The sequence below is a fragment of the Salvelinus sp. IW2-2015 genome, linkage group LG14, assembly GCF_002910315.2.
Source record: "Salvelinus sp. IW2-2015 linkage group LG14, ASM291031v2, whole genome shotgun sequence".
Lineage (NCBI taxonomy): Eukaryota > Metazoa > Chordata > Actinopteri > Salmoniformes > Salmonidae > Salvelinus > Salvelinus sp. IW2-2015.
In genome coordinates this window covers 19,496,443-19,513,310 of record NC_036854.1, presented here as the reverse complement: position 1 = coordinate 19,513,310, position 16,868 = coordinate 19,496,443, and the positions used below count along the sequence as shown (strand labels likewise).

Below are 16,868 nucleotides of genomic sequence, written 5' to 3'. Positions count from 1 at the left end.
GAGTTGCAAAGAAAAAGCCATATCTCAGACTGGCCAATAGAAAGAAAAGATTAAGATGGGCAAAAGAACACAGACACTGGACAGAGGAACTCTGCCTTGAAGGCCAGCATTCCGGAGTCGCCTCTTCACTGTTGACATTGAGACTGATGTTTTGCGGGTACTATCTAATGAAGCTGCTGGTTGAGGACTTGTGAGGCATCTGTTTCTCAAACTAGGCACTCTAATGTACTTGTCCTCTTGCTCAGTTCCCACTCCTCTTTCTATTCTGGTTAGAGCCAGTTTGCGCTGTTCTGTGAAGGGAGTAGTACTCAACGTTGTACAAGATCTTCAGTTTCTTGGCAATTTCTCACATGGAATAGCCTTCATTTCTCAGAACAAGAATAGACTTTTGACAAGAAAGGCCTATGTTTCGGGCCATTTTGAGCCTGTAATCGCACCCACAAGTATTGATTCTCCAGATATTCAACTAGTCTAAAGAAGGCCAGTTTTATTGCTTCTTTAATCAAAACAACAGTTTTCAGCTGTGCTAACATAATTGCAAAAGGGTTTTCTAATGATCAATTAGTCTTTTGAAATTATAAACTTGGATTAGCTAACACAACTTGCCATTGGAACACAGGAGTGATGGTTGTTGATAATGGGCCTCTGTATGCCTATGTAACGGATGTGAAATGGCTAGCTAGTTAGCGGGTACGCGCTACTAGCCTTTCAATCAGTTACGTCACTTGCTCTGAAACCTAGAAGTAGTGTTGCACCTTGCTCTGCAAGGGCCGTGGCTTTTGTGGAGCGATGGGTAACGATGCTTCGTGGGTGACTGTTGTCGATGTGTGCAGAGGGTCCCTGGTTCGCGCCCGTGTCGGGGCGAGGGGACGGTTTAAAGTTATACTGTTACACCTATGTAGATATTCCATAAAACAATTTGCCATTTCCAGCTACAATAGTTATTTACAACATTAACAATGTCTCCACTGTATTTCTGATCAATTTTATGTTATTTTAATGGACAGAACATGTGCTTTTATTTCAACAACAAGGCATTTCTAAGTGACCCCAAACTTTTGAAAGGTAGTGCATATATGGTTTATATTGTTTTTAGTTTTTGGTTAAAAAAAAACAACACATTTTGGAAATTTTGGAATTTTGAAGATCTGTTTCCAAGTAGTCCCACAAATAAAAAACTATAAATAAATTATGTCTCCTTGTAATGAAGGTATGAAATTATTGTTATTTTCAAATATAATCTATTCATGCGATTTGCAGTGTACAAATAATAATTATTAGGTTCCATCTCCCTACCTTCCGCTCTGACAAAAATCGCCCGCGGCTGAAYCTAGTTTATTACCCCTGGTTTACAGTGTCATGACGTTGCCCTCTTTGGGTACAGCAAGCCCCATCCCCCTCTCTCTGTCTCCCACACTCAGGCTGCTGCAACCTCAGGTCGTAAATTCCTGGAGGAGATTATCTCCTCATGGCCACAGTATAGAGACAGAGTGAGTTTTCATAGAGAGAACAAAGGAATTTCTTCCACCTCACAGAACTTGAGGTCCGAACAACATTTATGTTCTGGAGAAGGTATAAAAGATCGGTGAAGAATCCAGCCACGAACTGGTCCGTTTGGTACAATTTTGTGAAACGCTGTATATACAATAGCCTCAGTAATGAGGCTTACATCTAATTGTTGGATAAAATGAATGAGTGAGGATGGAACTGTCTGTGAAATTGTGTAATGTGATTTTGGACTGTTTAATGAAGGAAACTCCAATTCCCTAAAAAGTTTCACTAAGTCCTTGGCACGCCCCCAGGGGCACAGACAGGACCGGGCGTCATGACACAGCCCTTTCGATGTTCCGAATAAAACGCCCACCTGGGTTTTCTATCACCAGACCATGTTTCTCTCAATTACGAGAGAACAAAGATTGCAGACCAGCTTACCTCGATAATGAGAGGGCCAAGGTTTGAGGCGATTGCTGAATCTTTTAACCATCCCACGTGGTTAAACTCTTAGACTATCGATACCGACAGAATAAGAACAAGTCTTTGATATTAATTACTAGTCTGCAGCTAGGAATTCCGTATCATTGAACGCAAAGGCAGACAACCGCCGAAACATCTACTCTATAAAGACATGAATGAATGGCACCCTGAACTATCCATTCTAACCACGACAGAGAGAGAGAGGGCGGACAGCCTCTCCAACAGAAACAAACTTTTCAACAGAGATCCCGACGACACACTGAGCGTAAATATATATATATTGATTGCAATTGTTCCCGAATGAGTGAGCGTTAATGTGCAAAGGATTAGCATTTCAATTGTTATAATTATCAACTGTGTGTTGTCTTCTCAGTCGACCCCCACTTCCCTTTTGTACATCAAGCCGCGATGCCGGTTTATCCCACTAGGGAAACTCTGTTATCATTTCCTTGTAACTATCTACTGTTTGTTTATGCATTTCTGTGAATTACTTAGTTAGTAAATAAATTATTTAAGACAATTGATGTATTGATGACTCATAGTGAAGACTGGGTTTGTGCAGATAACCAAGAATTTACAACTTTCAGATGAAACTGAAATAAGGTGATGATTAATATTGACTGCTATTGATGTCAAATATTACTAGGTCTTTAAGAGTTTATTCGGAAGATAACAGCTCTATAAATATTATTTCGTGGTGCCCCGACTTTCTAGTTAATTACATTTACATGATTAGCTCGATCAGGTAATATTAATTACAGAGAAAGGATTTTATAGAATAGCATGTCATATCACTTAATCCGGCATAGCCAAAGACACGACAACAGTCTCTTTGTGGCTAGAGCTGCATTGTGCAAACACATCATCACCATGGAGAAKATGCAAATTGTTACTGGCATCAACAAAGTATCAGAAAAGAGGAAGAGCATTGTACAATTAAGCAATAAGGCACAAGAGGCAGTGTTGTATCATGAATACAGTCACTAGTAAATTGTGTTTTTCGGCGCGACGCGATAGTGATACAGTGCTCAGTGGCTACTGAATATGCAAACTCAGTTGAGTTGACATCATAATGTCATCATCTGGTAGTAATGATATCATTTTGATGAGTTTTGCCCACTGGGTAGGAACTCAATTCGGTGCAAAAATAATAATACGCCTACAGGAAAAAGAAATCCAGGGAAATATAAGACGATACACACACAACACAACAGTACCAATTGACTGTCATACCTCTACAAGCTTCAACTGATGCAAAGGCAGGTTGGACATGAAAATCAATTGTGTTCAACTAATTAACTGATCTCACWCATGACATGACTTTTAGTCTTATTTTAGCATTAACTTTTGTTTGCGTCTCAGTTATTACTTTACTGTAATGCCAATCCATCAATGTGGTTATACTGTCTATGGGTAGACCTATGCTTTGTCCTGACCTCACAGATTTGCTTAACTAAACTGATGGTTATCATAAAGTTATGCTTACAGTAGACTTTAAAGAAACACCACCTAATATGTTGTTCCACTCCCACTTCTAGAGACCAGAACAAAGGCTGAGTCAAAGCCACAATCATGCAGGAGTATCACAAATCAACAGACATTATTTCTGCCATTTTTATTGTTTGTAGGAAATGGAGACCTGCCTCTTTCTAAGAACTACCTGTACTAGGAAGTTAACGCACCATGCAAAGAGCAACTACAGTATTTTGTAACAAGTCCTATTTTTTTAGATAAAAATTAATATAATCCCAAACTCCAGTGGATTACACGCTATCCACGCATTTTACAATTGTAAAATTACGTTATATATTTACATGGCAATTACTTGTCCACTAGGGGCAAGGCAAGTGCCTGTTATAGTAGCCTTGGGCTCAGGTGTGGTGGATGGGGTTGAGGCAGGGCCTGTGTTATGGGCAAGCCTTAGGAGGCCTGGCTCGCCCTACCGTGCCACCTTGCCCGAACAAATAAAATATTTAAATGTTGATAATTTATTTGACGAGACATGCGCCGACAGAAAGACTCATCAATCTCAGATAAAGCAACTGTCTCAGTATGTGTAGACAATGTATCTGATGCTGTCTGGTCAAAAAGAGTGTGGCATGCAATACTCTTTTTGGCCAAACAGCATCAGATACATGGGCTACATAGGGTAAGAAAGAGGGGCGCTGTTTCGCTTGTTGAGATGCTTTCTCTGGTTGGATAATTTCAGCCACTTCCGAATTTAAGGAAAGTTGGCGGGTGCACAGTGCTGGAATTATTTTGGACAAACGTGCAAATGTAACTTACTTTTTGAAGTGATTTGTTTAACAATCATGATTGGTTGTGTTCATGCCACATTTAGCCCATGCTCAACATTTGGTTGAGGAAAGGCTAAATGGTGGGCTACGGCTTCAAACGACGCAGGTTCAATCTCAGCGCAAGACACGTTGTTGTTGTTCTTTTCATTAAAATGTTTCTGTTTAACCCTAACTCAAACCTTAACCACTCGGAATTGATGCCTAAACTTAGCCATTGAAAACTAAACTTAGYCGTTAGTTTTAGTTTCACGAATGAACGACAGCACTGTCGTGCAGTTTGACTGCTGGCTGACAGGACGCGTTGATATGTCGTGTGAATTGACATGGGAATTCGTATTTGTCTGTTTAAAAGTTTGAAATGAGGTGTCGTATTTCTATAGAAATTCTGAAGGTCATTTTAAAAAACATATATATTTTTACACATGCATACAAAACATGTAAGTAAGTAAGCCTGGGAAAAGTAAGCCTTGTCCAAACCAGAATGGCCCATAGTGCAGAAGCCAATCTCCTGTTTCTGTAGCATGAGGCAGCTTGATGTCCTGTATGTACGTCCTCTGGACACTCCCTAGACTAAACATGCTGCTGTATCAATGGTTGCCAGAACAACACAACAAAATTATCTAATTAACTAATTAATTCAATATTTTAATAATTTTCTTTTAACTAATAATTAAACTGACAGAAATRTGTGCCATTTCTTGAATGTAAACAAAGTAGCCGAAGTGCTCTGTGTGAAACGAAACCAAGAAAGACCCATTACTTTGCATGCTCTTTTGTTAACATTGTGCAGTCCTTCAAACGATGATTATATCATCATTGTGTCAACTACCTTTCCCTACAGGCACGTGTACAGTTGKGATGTCAAGATATAATGGTCTATGATTAAGATAATGCAAGATCCTGCGAAAACATATTAGATAATGTGCTGAACGACTGCTGTTTGCCCCATTATTATATMATTATATTTAAATAAAAAAGCAAAGCATGCATGCAACATGTAAATTGATAATAGCCAACATGAAGAGACAAACCAAGATACATCATGGATTAAGTGAGGTCATACAACTGATCTACAATGGATTTKACACAATAATTGTGATACAACATATAGTTTAGTGATACAATGGAGTTTGTCTGCACAAATGTTTTTACTGTGCCGTGTCTTCTCGACACGTGTTATTATTTTGGTACAGAAAAACTCTATTGYAGCACAATGGTTGTGACAAATGCATTGCACATCAGTGTGTGCGGGGCCTATCTTACATTCCTCTCAATGTAAAGCCGGTATCTTTTGGATGTTTTGCCCTCTTTTTAGTCTCCCTCAGAATTTGCATACACACATAATGACTTAAACCATGATATCAACAACTATTCTTTAGCATCCAAAGTGCAATCTSTTAGACAACAGAACATATTACCTTTTACATGTAAATTAAACTTAAAATAAATTGTGACAAAATGAACAGTGAATTATTCAAAGAGAGAATGTAATGTGTTATTTCAGAAACAATCTCCATTCTTCATGTTAGCTGATTAATCCATTTACACAGTAATACTCTTATTTAAACACCCCCACACCCCAAAAAAACAATAATCATGTTATTCAATATAATACTAAACAATCCCGATAAAAAGTTCAAATACCATATAGTTCAGAATGAATCGCTTTGTGTTAGACATAACCCCTAATGACGTCACTGTGAGCTGGGGTCAGATCTTAGTGGCAGTCACTTYAAGGTCACATTCAAGGTGTTAGCTACTGTAACCTAGTGCGTCAACTGATGATGTGTGTCAACACCTTTTGATTGTCAGGTTATTTCATAATAATCACATTTGTTGCATTGAGTTAAGTGTTGATGAAAGTCTCTGATGCACCAGTAGTGCTGGATGTTGGAGCTGCTGAAACGTTGAAAACATCTGGAACAGTAGGAACAATAGGTCAAACAATGGCACTACATACTGTAGTATAAGGGCAAMTTAATGTGAAGTTGTGCCCAATTGCCTTAGAGTATTGCTTTATACTATAGACTTACTTCTCYTCCGTATCCGGAAAAATCCCAAACCACTTGACGATGATGTTGCAGCACTTGTGGTCTGAAACGAGAATATAATATAAAACATTCAATACTAGCTTAAAGGTAGTAAACTTCCTGACATGTTCTACACAGTGATAAATACAATAAAATGGTCRTATGAGTAAGCATAGACAATAGTGTAACAAACCTGTTGTGGCCAGCAACAAATAATTTAGATTTATAACATATTTAATTATAAACATGATCATTCTATCTTATGCAGCCGTGTGGTTTGAATAAAGCCCTTACCCTTGTGCGGTTGGAGGACACGTGTGACCTTCCTGTCAGAGCTTCCCGGATCTGAAAGCACAGACAAGGAGTTCATCAAATATATGAATTGTCAGAACACAGCACATTACAATACATACTATGAGAGGTATCAGTAAGTGTGTCAGGAACATACCTTTTTGTCCAAAAGTGTTCCAAATACCAAGATGAACAAACCCTTTGAATGATAACATGGTGAAGGATGGAATTACTATACCAAAGTCCAGTATATTTAATTGTAAACATTTATCCAAATCTTAACTTAGTATAACATGCCATTGGGAATTTAATGCATTTAAATATATATATATATATATATATATATATATATATATATATATATTTCAAGTCAATTGTATTTCACTGAGGAACAGTTAATCACTAGTGTTATTTAACTGAGTTAAATACCTGTAAGGAATTGAAGATCGCAAACACAATATGGATTCCTAGATTGTTTGSTKTAGTCATGGTTCCTACTCCTAGTCCCCAGGTAGTACCAAAGAAGGGAGTCAGAATGGCCAGACACCTGGCGATGACCACCAAAGCATTTCTCTCATCTGGCTGGGTAACATCCCCCACACCTCTCCTCAGCATTTTGAACAGAACCACAATCARGATCAAAAGGTTGATGACCACTATGGTCAGGGCAGGGATCACAAAAGCCAGAAGGGCCWTTGACTCTKTCCAGKTGAGCCAGCAAACCMCATCWTTCCCTCTAATGTATTGTTTCCCTGGGGCTGTCACTGCGATAGTTAAGACAGCAATGATGAGGGGAGCTCCATAGCCCAAAGAAAAACTGATGGCCAACATTGCTGGTTTAGACATGTGAGAGAAAACCATGACAGTCCGGTAGAGCAGCAAAAGGCCTGAGACCAACATCCAGAAAAACAGAGCCAGGTAGAAAAAGTGGATGAAAAATGTTGCTGTGGAACACGCAGGTAGATCTTTTTTTTCATTGTCGGAAATTGCTGCACCAATAATGAACCAAATGTCAGCAATCAGAAGGGAAAAGGCGATGTTCACTATAGAGACATGACGCATGTAAGATGTGTTGTTTCCAGTCACAGCCTTCCATACCAACATCTCAATGATGAGACACACAACCAAGCAACCCATTGATATGCCAACTCCAATGTAAGTGATAAGATCCAAAGCGACTCTTAACACACCTGGAATGGAAGGCGACATCAAAATGGAGAAGGAGGTGAGATGATTACAGTGACAGGTGACAGTGTCTGACTTCTTATCAGACTGCAGTTCACATCCTTTATCATCCCATCCTCCAAGGCCGTCAAAAAGGTTGAAGTTCCAGAAAACACACTGAGGATTGGCCAGTGTCTTGTTCAGTACGTCAAAACGGAAAGTCACATTCTTGATTGTGCCATTCACCTTCACCAGAACCACTTTTCCGTTGATGGTGTTGACACTGTTGTTCCGACTGCTGCTGTTTCTGGCAGGTAAAACATTATACAAGGAGTCAAATGTTATTATGGTGATTGAATTGAAGGAAGCTTCAGATGCTGGTATGTCTATCAGRACAGACGAGTTTAAATTGAATAAGTTGTTGACTGAGTTGTTGACTGTGGTTTTGTTTAAATTAATGCCTTGCGTTTCTATGTCAAAAAAGTCATCGGTAAGGAAATTGGAAATTGTTTCAATGGTTCCCAGAAAGGCTGAGCTTTCGTTTTTGGTGAGGTTTTTGTTTAGATCACCCCAGGAGGTTTTTGCTTCATTGGAAGTAAGTACACCTGCCGTTTCCAGGAAATTCTAGARATCAAGATAGAAATCAGAATTAGTACAGGATTATTGAAATCCTAATAAAAACGATGCTGTATGTGCTCTAATTCAACTTTTAAGGGTGTAATAATAAATTAGCATTATAATATCTTTGAATGGAGGTTTAAAAATGATTTAAAGTGATACTGTTGATGTCAACATACCTTCATCAATGGTTTGTTTATTGGGGTACTTCGGGACACATTTGCAACATTTGTTAGAATATTAACAATAGTAGAAATAGTTGCAGGTGATGCAACTATTCTACCTAGGAGGTTAAAAGTGCTGTTGCGGAGTCTTTCCAAAAAGCCTGGAAGATCAGTCCCCACTAAATCCTGTGTGGATWTAAAGTGATGAAGGAAAGAAAAAATACAAACGTATATAAGGTTTGATGCTATACACAGTAATGTAACAAAGCAATACCATCATTACTAAACAATTTTTATATAGAGTATATTTTATATCCAGTGAAAATGTTTTTATGTTAACATATTACCTGAGATAATAAAAACAGGGTTTCAATTTCTTTTAAGACACAGTTATTCTCCAGATTTGAAAAATTTCCATTTTCTTGACAAATAGCAGTCTTTTGACCCACTTCATCCAATTTGCAGTCAGCTACAACTATCTCATTAACTTGTCCATTGCCAAAGATCGTATTATTCAAGCAGGTAAACCCTAGAGAACAATAAGATTTGTGAAATCATGACTTGAAAACATTACTTCACATATACCTTAAATATATAAATATACAATATTTTATACAATATTTATAATTGTAATTTTATAGATATTACAACTGTAGATTACATGTCATGAATTATGTGATTACATGAAGGGGAATTTAAGCTAAATTCTTGTGACAATTCTTTTGAAGCACACCAGAAAAGCAAGAAAATTAACAATTAATCTAAAATCAACTGACATGTACTGCTGCCACAGTTTAAACTGATCAAAATACTTTTTGAATGTATTTCAGGACAAGTAATAACTAACTTGGTCCATCAAATCCACCAAATACTAACCTAATCAAGTACTTACTTATATTATATTTTTCTCCAAGTGTTGAGACAATATCCTCTTTTGCTTTTGCAATTTCCACATTATTGACAATTGTTGTCATAACAGTAAAATCTGCAATAACACTTCCACTCCTATTCATGTGAGAAAGAAATATCAGAAAACATATCCACAAATTAATGTCATGCATGTGTACATAAGCAAAAAATAGCACATACATACACTGTATAACATCAACCCCAAGTCCTTTTCATTTCGAGGGGATACTCTTGTCTCTGGGGCAGTGGTGGATTTAGGTATAGGCGACATGGGCAGCCGCCCAGGGCGGCAACTTGCCGGGGGCGGCACGGGGCGCCCGCATAACATTTTTTAGAATAGTGACATTTACTCGATCGGTTTTCTATCGCTCATTTGCACGTCACGTCAATGATATCATGAAAACGGGGGTTCGCCTAGGGAGCCATACAAGCTAGAACCGCCACTGCTCTGGGGCATATACTGAAAATGTATTTGTTATATTGGACATTTTGGACCACAGTTTAAATTGTTAGAATTWCAGCAACCTTCAATTCTTTACATTTGTGCAATAACTATTATATGGCCCATACATCCCTCAAAATCACCTGGGATTGAAATTATACATTAAACTGAACGTTGAGAAATTTAAGGTGACATTTAGTATTTGAATATTCAAATTATTAGCACATGAAATGAAATAATATAAAATGATAAAGTATTGAATAGAGGTAATAACACTGGAGCAAAACTTACTTTAACCTATTTAACTTTGCTGATATGAAGCCTTGCATGTTTCTTTTATATATGACTTTGATCTGTGTGAGACAGTGAAATGATTATTGATCAAGAGTGATTTAAAATTAAGTATTGAAAAGGACATGAAATGAACATACTGCACAAATTGCAATTTGTCACATATCAAACGAATTGTAATTTGTCACATATCATGCGAAATGAACAATGGACATCCACAAATTAATACATACCATACGAAATGTAACCTGTCATACTGAATGGAGTGAGACCGATTTACATTTACTATGTTACATATAACCCTGAGTCCAAGTTGACACTTTACATTACAGCACATGGACATTGTGATAAGCATGAGGGAATATAGTATACTCACAGTTTGATCAATATCTTTGAACATTGCATTATTTTCATCATTGAAGTTAGAGTCAAATGTGATAGCCATAGTAAATTGTAGGTTCAKTGTGTTTTCTAAAACAAAAACAGAACAAAATATAAGAATACGGAAGTTAAAAATGTAATTACACATTTGTATAACTGAGGTTGCTTTTGACAGTTTTTTTTGTTGGCACTAGGGCACAGTGGAACAGAAAAACAATTTAATGAAGACATTAGAGTAACTGTTTTTTTGGCGATGTCCAACTTCTTTCAAACATGTCACAAGGAAATAGGTAAAATTAAGGAGGGTGTTGTTGGAGTTGATTAACTTTCTGTGGACTGTTTTTTTGTTGGCACTGAGGTACAGTGGAACATAAAAACATTATATTTAACACATTGGTGTGAATATTTGTGATGCCCGACTCAATAATACCACAAGGAAATACCGTAGGTCCAATGAAATTACATTATTGATTTGTTTCTTTGATGTTGTACTGGAGGGAGTTGTTGGAGTTGTTGAACTTGCTGTGGACTGATTTGTTGTTGGCACTAATGCCTGAAAGTATTTACTTTACTGACATTGCTGTGTATCACTGAATGATTGCATTTTGATTAACAGAGTAGTTATGTACCGTAACTGCATGGAATAAGGAACTTACTTGTTACGGCAGGAGTTGGAATGCTCAAGTTATTTGTTATGGACTTTTAAATATATTTAATTAACCAACAGAGAATCTATTTTTGAAGATGTAAATGACTTTCCATACACTAGCCATAATTTGTTCATTGTGTAATACTCTGAGATAGCCTAGTGGTTAGGTAGCCTAGTGGTTAGAGCATTGGACTAGTAACCGAAAGGTTTCGAGATTGAATCCCCAAGCTGACAAGGTAAAAATCTGATGTTCTGCCCCTGAACAATGCAGTTAACCCACTGTTCCTAGTCCGTCATTGAAAATAAGAATTTATTCTTAACTGACTTGCATAGTTAAACAAAGGTTAAAAAAGATAACCCAAACAAAATCACATCTGAACAGGTCAGTGGATTTTTGACACTGTTACATGTATTTGAAATACATAGATTATTGTGTAAAACCAGTACTTGWTTCCTCTTCTGCTGGTAAAGGTGTGGTTGCAGAGAAATGTGAGATGATTATGATGATGGCTGGTTCTCTAACCTGTTTCACAGCTTTTTGTCTTACAGCTGTAGGTCTCAAGTAAATATACAACTATGAATAACACTATGGCAAGTTGCTCTTAGTAAGACTGTAATTAGTACAGTAAAACATTTGTTAATTAAATAGTCATGAATAATTGTCTCATACCTGGTGTTGGAGATGGTGTTGGACAAGCCGTCAGATCTATGTGGTAAATGAGATCGGGGTAAGCTTTGAGTGTAAACATTGATGAATGAATACATAAACATTGATTAAACTACCACAGTGGAGGTGGTAAGGAAACAGTTACTTGTGATTGGCTGACAAAACGGTCCATAAGGGGGAATGGCTTTGATACATCCACAGGAGTCATCAGTGATGTTGTCACAGGACCCATAAGAGAGACACTGGTCACATGACCAACCATACTGATCCTCACATCTGCATGTGTTGTTTGGGTAGCATGCTGTGAATGAAAGGAGAGTGGAATGAACATCATCATCATCTGTGAGACCAACTATTTGAAAATATCTGAACCAGTTCTTGAATATATTTTACAATGCACAAGGAATTAAAACTCAAATGAGCATCAGCAACAGACATCTCTTACCAGTAGTGAAGTTCACGTCCGTTACATTTAACACATTGGAGATCAGGACAGGGTAGGTCAGGCCACTCACACTGGCCCTAAGTACATCTATCAATGTAACTGAAATATCTGTCATGTCCAACTCAATTTCAATAATTCTGCCAGAAATGGTTGATGGCTCTATGGAAAATTAAAATWAAATAAATCATGACAAGCATGTCTATTATTTTCAGTAAATGTAATCTATTGCTTGAGTAACTTCTTGGAATACCTGCTGTAGTAGTTGGACTTGGACAAGCAGTAAGATCTGTTGGGATTAGGTAAAAGACGTGTCAACAAGAAGAACTATGCAGCTGGGAGACGTTGCCAAAAACAACTAAATACAACTACAACAACAGGTACAATGTCAAACACCAAGTGGAAGTGAGAATCAAATAGTTACTTGTGATTGGCTGACAGAACTTTCCATCAGAAGGATAGTCATTGAGACATCCACATATTTTCCCATCAACGATCTCATCACAGGACCCATTGGAGGAACACTGGTCACATGACCACCCTACTATTAACTGTCCTTCACATTCTCAACCTATCTCCAACCGACCTCCTAGAAGAAAGAAGGTCGTTATATCTTTTCTCCGTAAGAGGGGAATTGGACTGAACATCCTCAACATGGAGATACAACATTTTCTAACGTCCAAGTTAGTTTTCCAAGTTAGTTTTTTAAATACACCATTTACTAACACATGAGCCCTTGTAGGTCTTGAACCTTTTATAAAATGAAGAAAAAAAGAACAATTAAAAACTTTACCAGTAGTAATGTTCATCTCTGTTACATTTAACACACTGGAGATGGGTGGGTTAAATTTAGCACATGAACTTTATTATGTATGCTTCAAATGGAATATTATAGTCCAACTCAACTTCACCAACTTTCTCAATGAGTTGCTGTCACTGTGGAAACAATTCAATTCAAGAGATCTTTATGGTCCCCGAAGTGCAATTCTTGTGGACCATAAAAATAAATATACATACAGTACCAGTCAAAAGTTTGGACAACCTACTCATTCCAGATTTTCTTTTTTTTACACGTTTCTGCATTGTACAATAATAGTGAAGATATCAAACATATGAAATAACACATATGGAATCAGAGTAGTAACCAAAACATTTTATATTTGAGATTCTTCAAATAGCACCCTTTGCAAATCTCTGGCAATTCTTCATAAAGCTTCATGAGTAGTCACCTGGAATGCATTTAAATAAACAGGTGCCTTGTTAAAAGTTAATTTGTGTAATTTCTTTCCTTCTTAATGCGTTTGAGCAATCAGATGTGTTGTGACAAGGTAGGGTTGGTTTACAAAAGATAGCCCTATTTGGTAAAAGACCAAGTCCATATTAGTAAGAACAGCTCAAATTAACAAAGAGAAACAACAGTCCATCATTACTTTAAGACATGAAGGTCAGTCAATCCGGAAAATGATGATGAAACTGGCTCTAATGAAGCCACAGGAAATGAAGACCCAAGATTACCTCTGCTGCAGAGATATGTTCATTAGAGTTAAATGCAAGTCAATTCAGCCCAAATAAATGCTTCACAGAGTTCAACAGACACATCTCAACATCAACTGTTCAGAGGGCTTGCGTGAATCAGGCATTCTTATGTAAATTATCAAAAAACACTAACTAAAGGACACCACAATATATAGAAGAGACTTGCTTGGGCAGAAACACAACAATGGTCATTAGACTGGTGGAAATCGTGCTTTGGTCTGATGAGTCCAAATTTTAATTTTTTTCTACCAACGTTGTGTCCATGTGAGACGCAGAGTAGGTGAACGGATGATCTCTGCATGTTTATTTCCCACCGTAAAGTATGGAGGAGGTGTCATGTGTGTGGTGCTTGCTGTAACATTGTCTTTTGATTAAAAATCATCTCATCTAACCGCATGCGGCTTTCACAGCATTTTACAGCGATACGCCATCCACTGGTTTGCGCTTAGTGCCTATCATTTGTGTTTTCCAACATGACAATACCCAAAACCCTACCCCAGGCTGTGTAATGGCTATTTGACCAAGGAGATGGTGGATTGCTACATCAGATGACCTGGCCTCCACAATCACCCAACCTCAACCCAATTGAGATTTTGGAGAGTTGGACCACAAGTATCTGAAAAAAGCACCAACAAGGTACCCTCAGCTAATGTGGGAACTCCTTCAAGACGAAATGGTAAAAAGCATTCCAAGATAAAGCTGAGATTTGAGAAAGAATCCAAGAGTTTGCAAACTGTCGGATCAAGAAAAAAATGCTGGCTACTCAATTGAGGAAATCTAAAATCTTATAATGATTTCTTTTTTTGGTTACTACTTGATTCCATATTTGTTATTTCATGTGTTTGATGTCTTCACTATTATTCTACATTGCAGAAAATAGTAAAAATTAAGAAAAACCCTTGAATGAGTAGGTTTGTCCAAACGTTTGACTGGTACTGTAACCAGGAAGGGCTCATTGAGATTTAAAATATATTTTTCAAGAGCGTMCTGGCCAAGATAGGCAGCACCAAGTCATTACAAAAATTACAGACAAACAACATGAAAAACTACAAGTAATCTAGTAAAAACCATAGAATTCACAAGAGTATAACACAATCAAAATCAGCAAATTAAAAACATTGACAGGTCAGGGAATCAGTCTCAAGATCATTCATCAGTGATTTAAAAATACCAATCGGGACAAGTTCTTCCAGTTTAAAAGTATTTTGTAAGGCGTTCCAAGACGATGGCGCAGAGTACATAAAAGCCCATTTACCAAATTCAGTTTGGACATTTGGAACAGTTAGCAGGATAAAGTCCTGCGAATGAGGAGAGTACCCACCACATTTCTGAACAATAAAAATGCCCAAATAAAATGGTAGTAAACCAAAAATGGCTTTGTAAATAAAAGTATACCAGTGACTGAGCCTACGAGTGACTAGAGAAGGCCAGCCAACCCTGGTATACAAAGTGCAGTGGTGCATAAGGGTTTTGCAGTTTAAAGTAAATCTCAAAGCGCCATGGTAAAGGGTGTCAATTGATCTCAAACACTGAGCGGACTGATTCATATATAAAATATCCCCAATATCTAGTAAAGGTATAAATGTAGCTGATACAAGCCTCCTTCTGGCTTCAAAAGAAAAACAGGCCTTATTCCTAAAATAAAATCCCAATTTCAGCTTCAATATTTTGTAAGTTGTTGAATATGGAATTTAAAAGAGAGGCCGTAATCAATTAAAATTCCAAGATATTTATATGAGGTTACAACCTCAATCTCCTTGCCCTGACAGGTAGTAATAGGTGAAAGGTTCAGAGGTCTATTTCTTGCTTTAGAAAACACCATTAGTTTAGTTTTGTCAGTATAAGTATAAGTATAAGCTTCAATTGACACAAGTTATGTTGAACAGCATAAAAAGCAGTTTGCAAGTTCTGGAAAGCTCTTGTAAGAGACAAGGCACAACAGTAAATAACAGTATCATCAGCATAAAAATGAATTTGTGCATTTTGGAAATTTTTGTCTAAATCATTTATATAAATAGTGAATAAGAGAGGACCAAGTACAGAGCCGTGGGGCACACCATTAAATGACTTTCCCGAAACGGATCCAGTGTTTTGCCTTCCACMCAATACAATGGATCTGATCCCAGCCGGCGACCCTGTGCGACGCCGAAAAAGGGGAAAACGTGGCGGTCTCGTGGTCAGGCTTCGGAGACGGGCACATCGCGCTCCACTCCCTAGCATACTACTCGCCAATGTCCAGTCTCTTGACAATAAGGTTGATGAAGTTGATGAAATCCGAGCAACGGTAGCATTCCAGAGAGACATCAGGGATTGCAACGTGCTCTGCTTCACGGAAACATGGCTAACTCAAGGGACGCTAACGGAGTCGGTGCAGCCAGCTGTTTCTCCATGCATCGCGCCGACAGAAAACAAACATCTTTCCGGGTAAGAAGAGGGGCGGGGGTATGCCTTATGATTAACGAGAAGTGTGTGACCATCATAATAACACACAAGAACTCAAGTCGTTCTGTTCACCTGATCTAGAACTCCTCACAATCAAATGTCGACCGCATTATCTACCAAGGAATTCTCGTCAATTCATAATCACAGCCGTATACATTCCCCCCCAAACAGACCACATCGATGGCCCTGAACGAACTTTATCTGACTCTTTGTAAACTGGAAACCACACACCCTGAGGCTGCATTCATCGTAGCTGGGGATTTTAACAAGGCTAATCTAAAACAAAAACTCCCTAAATTCTATCAGCATATCGATGTGCTACCAGGGCTGGAAAAACACGTGGACCATTGCTACACTAATTTCCGCGACGCTTACAAGCCCTCCCCGCCCCCCTTTCGGAAAAGCTGACCACGACTCCATTTTGTTGATTCCTGCCTACAAACAGAAACTCAAACAACAAGCTCCCGCGCTCAGGTATGTTCAACGCTGGTCCGACCAAATCGAATCCACGCTTCAAGACTGCTTCGATCACGCGGATGTGAATATGTTCCGCATCGCGTCCAACAACAAT

At 38.1% G+C, this 16,868-nt stretch overlaps 1 protein-coding gene across 1 annotated transcript; it reads right to left on the bottom strand.

Moving 5' to 3' along the window:
• Positions 1-5,741: 5,741 nt before the first annotated feature.
• On the bottom strand, positions 5,742-13,128 carry LOC111972959 (adhesion G protein-coupled receptor F4-like). Its single transcript, XM_024000073.2, has 16 exons — positions 13,113-13,128; positions 12,744-12,860; positions 12,573-12,608; positions 12,323-12,481; positions 12,023-12,178; positions 11,881-11,916; positions 10,557-10,651; positions 10,181-10,242; positions 9,431-9,543; positions 8,886-9,067; positions 8,554-8,724; positions 7,022-8,380; positions 6,750-6,791; positions 6,596-6,646; positions 6,305-6,365; positions 5,742-6,188 (listed from the first exon to the last, which is right to left on the bottom strand). The coding sequence occupies exons 1-16, from the start codon at positions 13,126-13,128 to the stop codon at positions 6,118-6,120; spliced, it is 2,727 nt and encodes a 908-aa protein (XP_023855841.2). The 3' UTR covers positions 5,742-6,117.
• Positions 13,129-16,868: the final 3,740 nt, after the last annotated feature.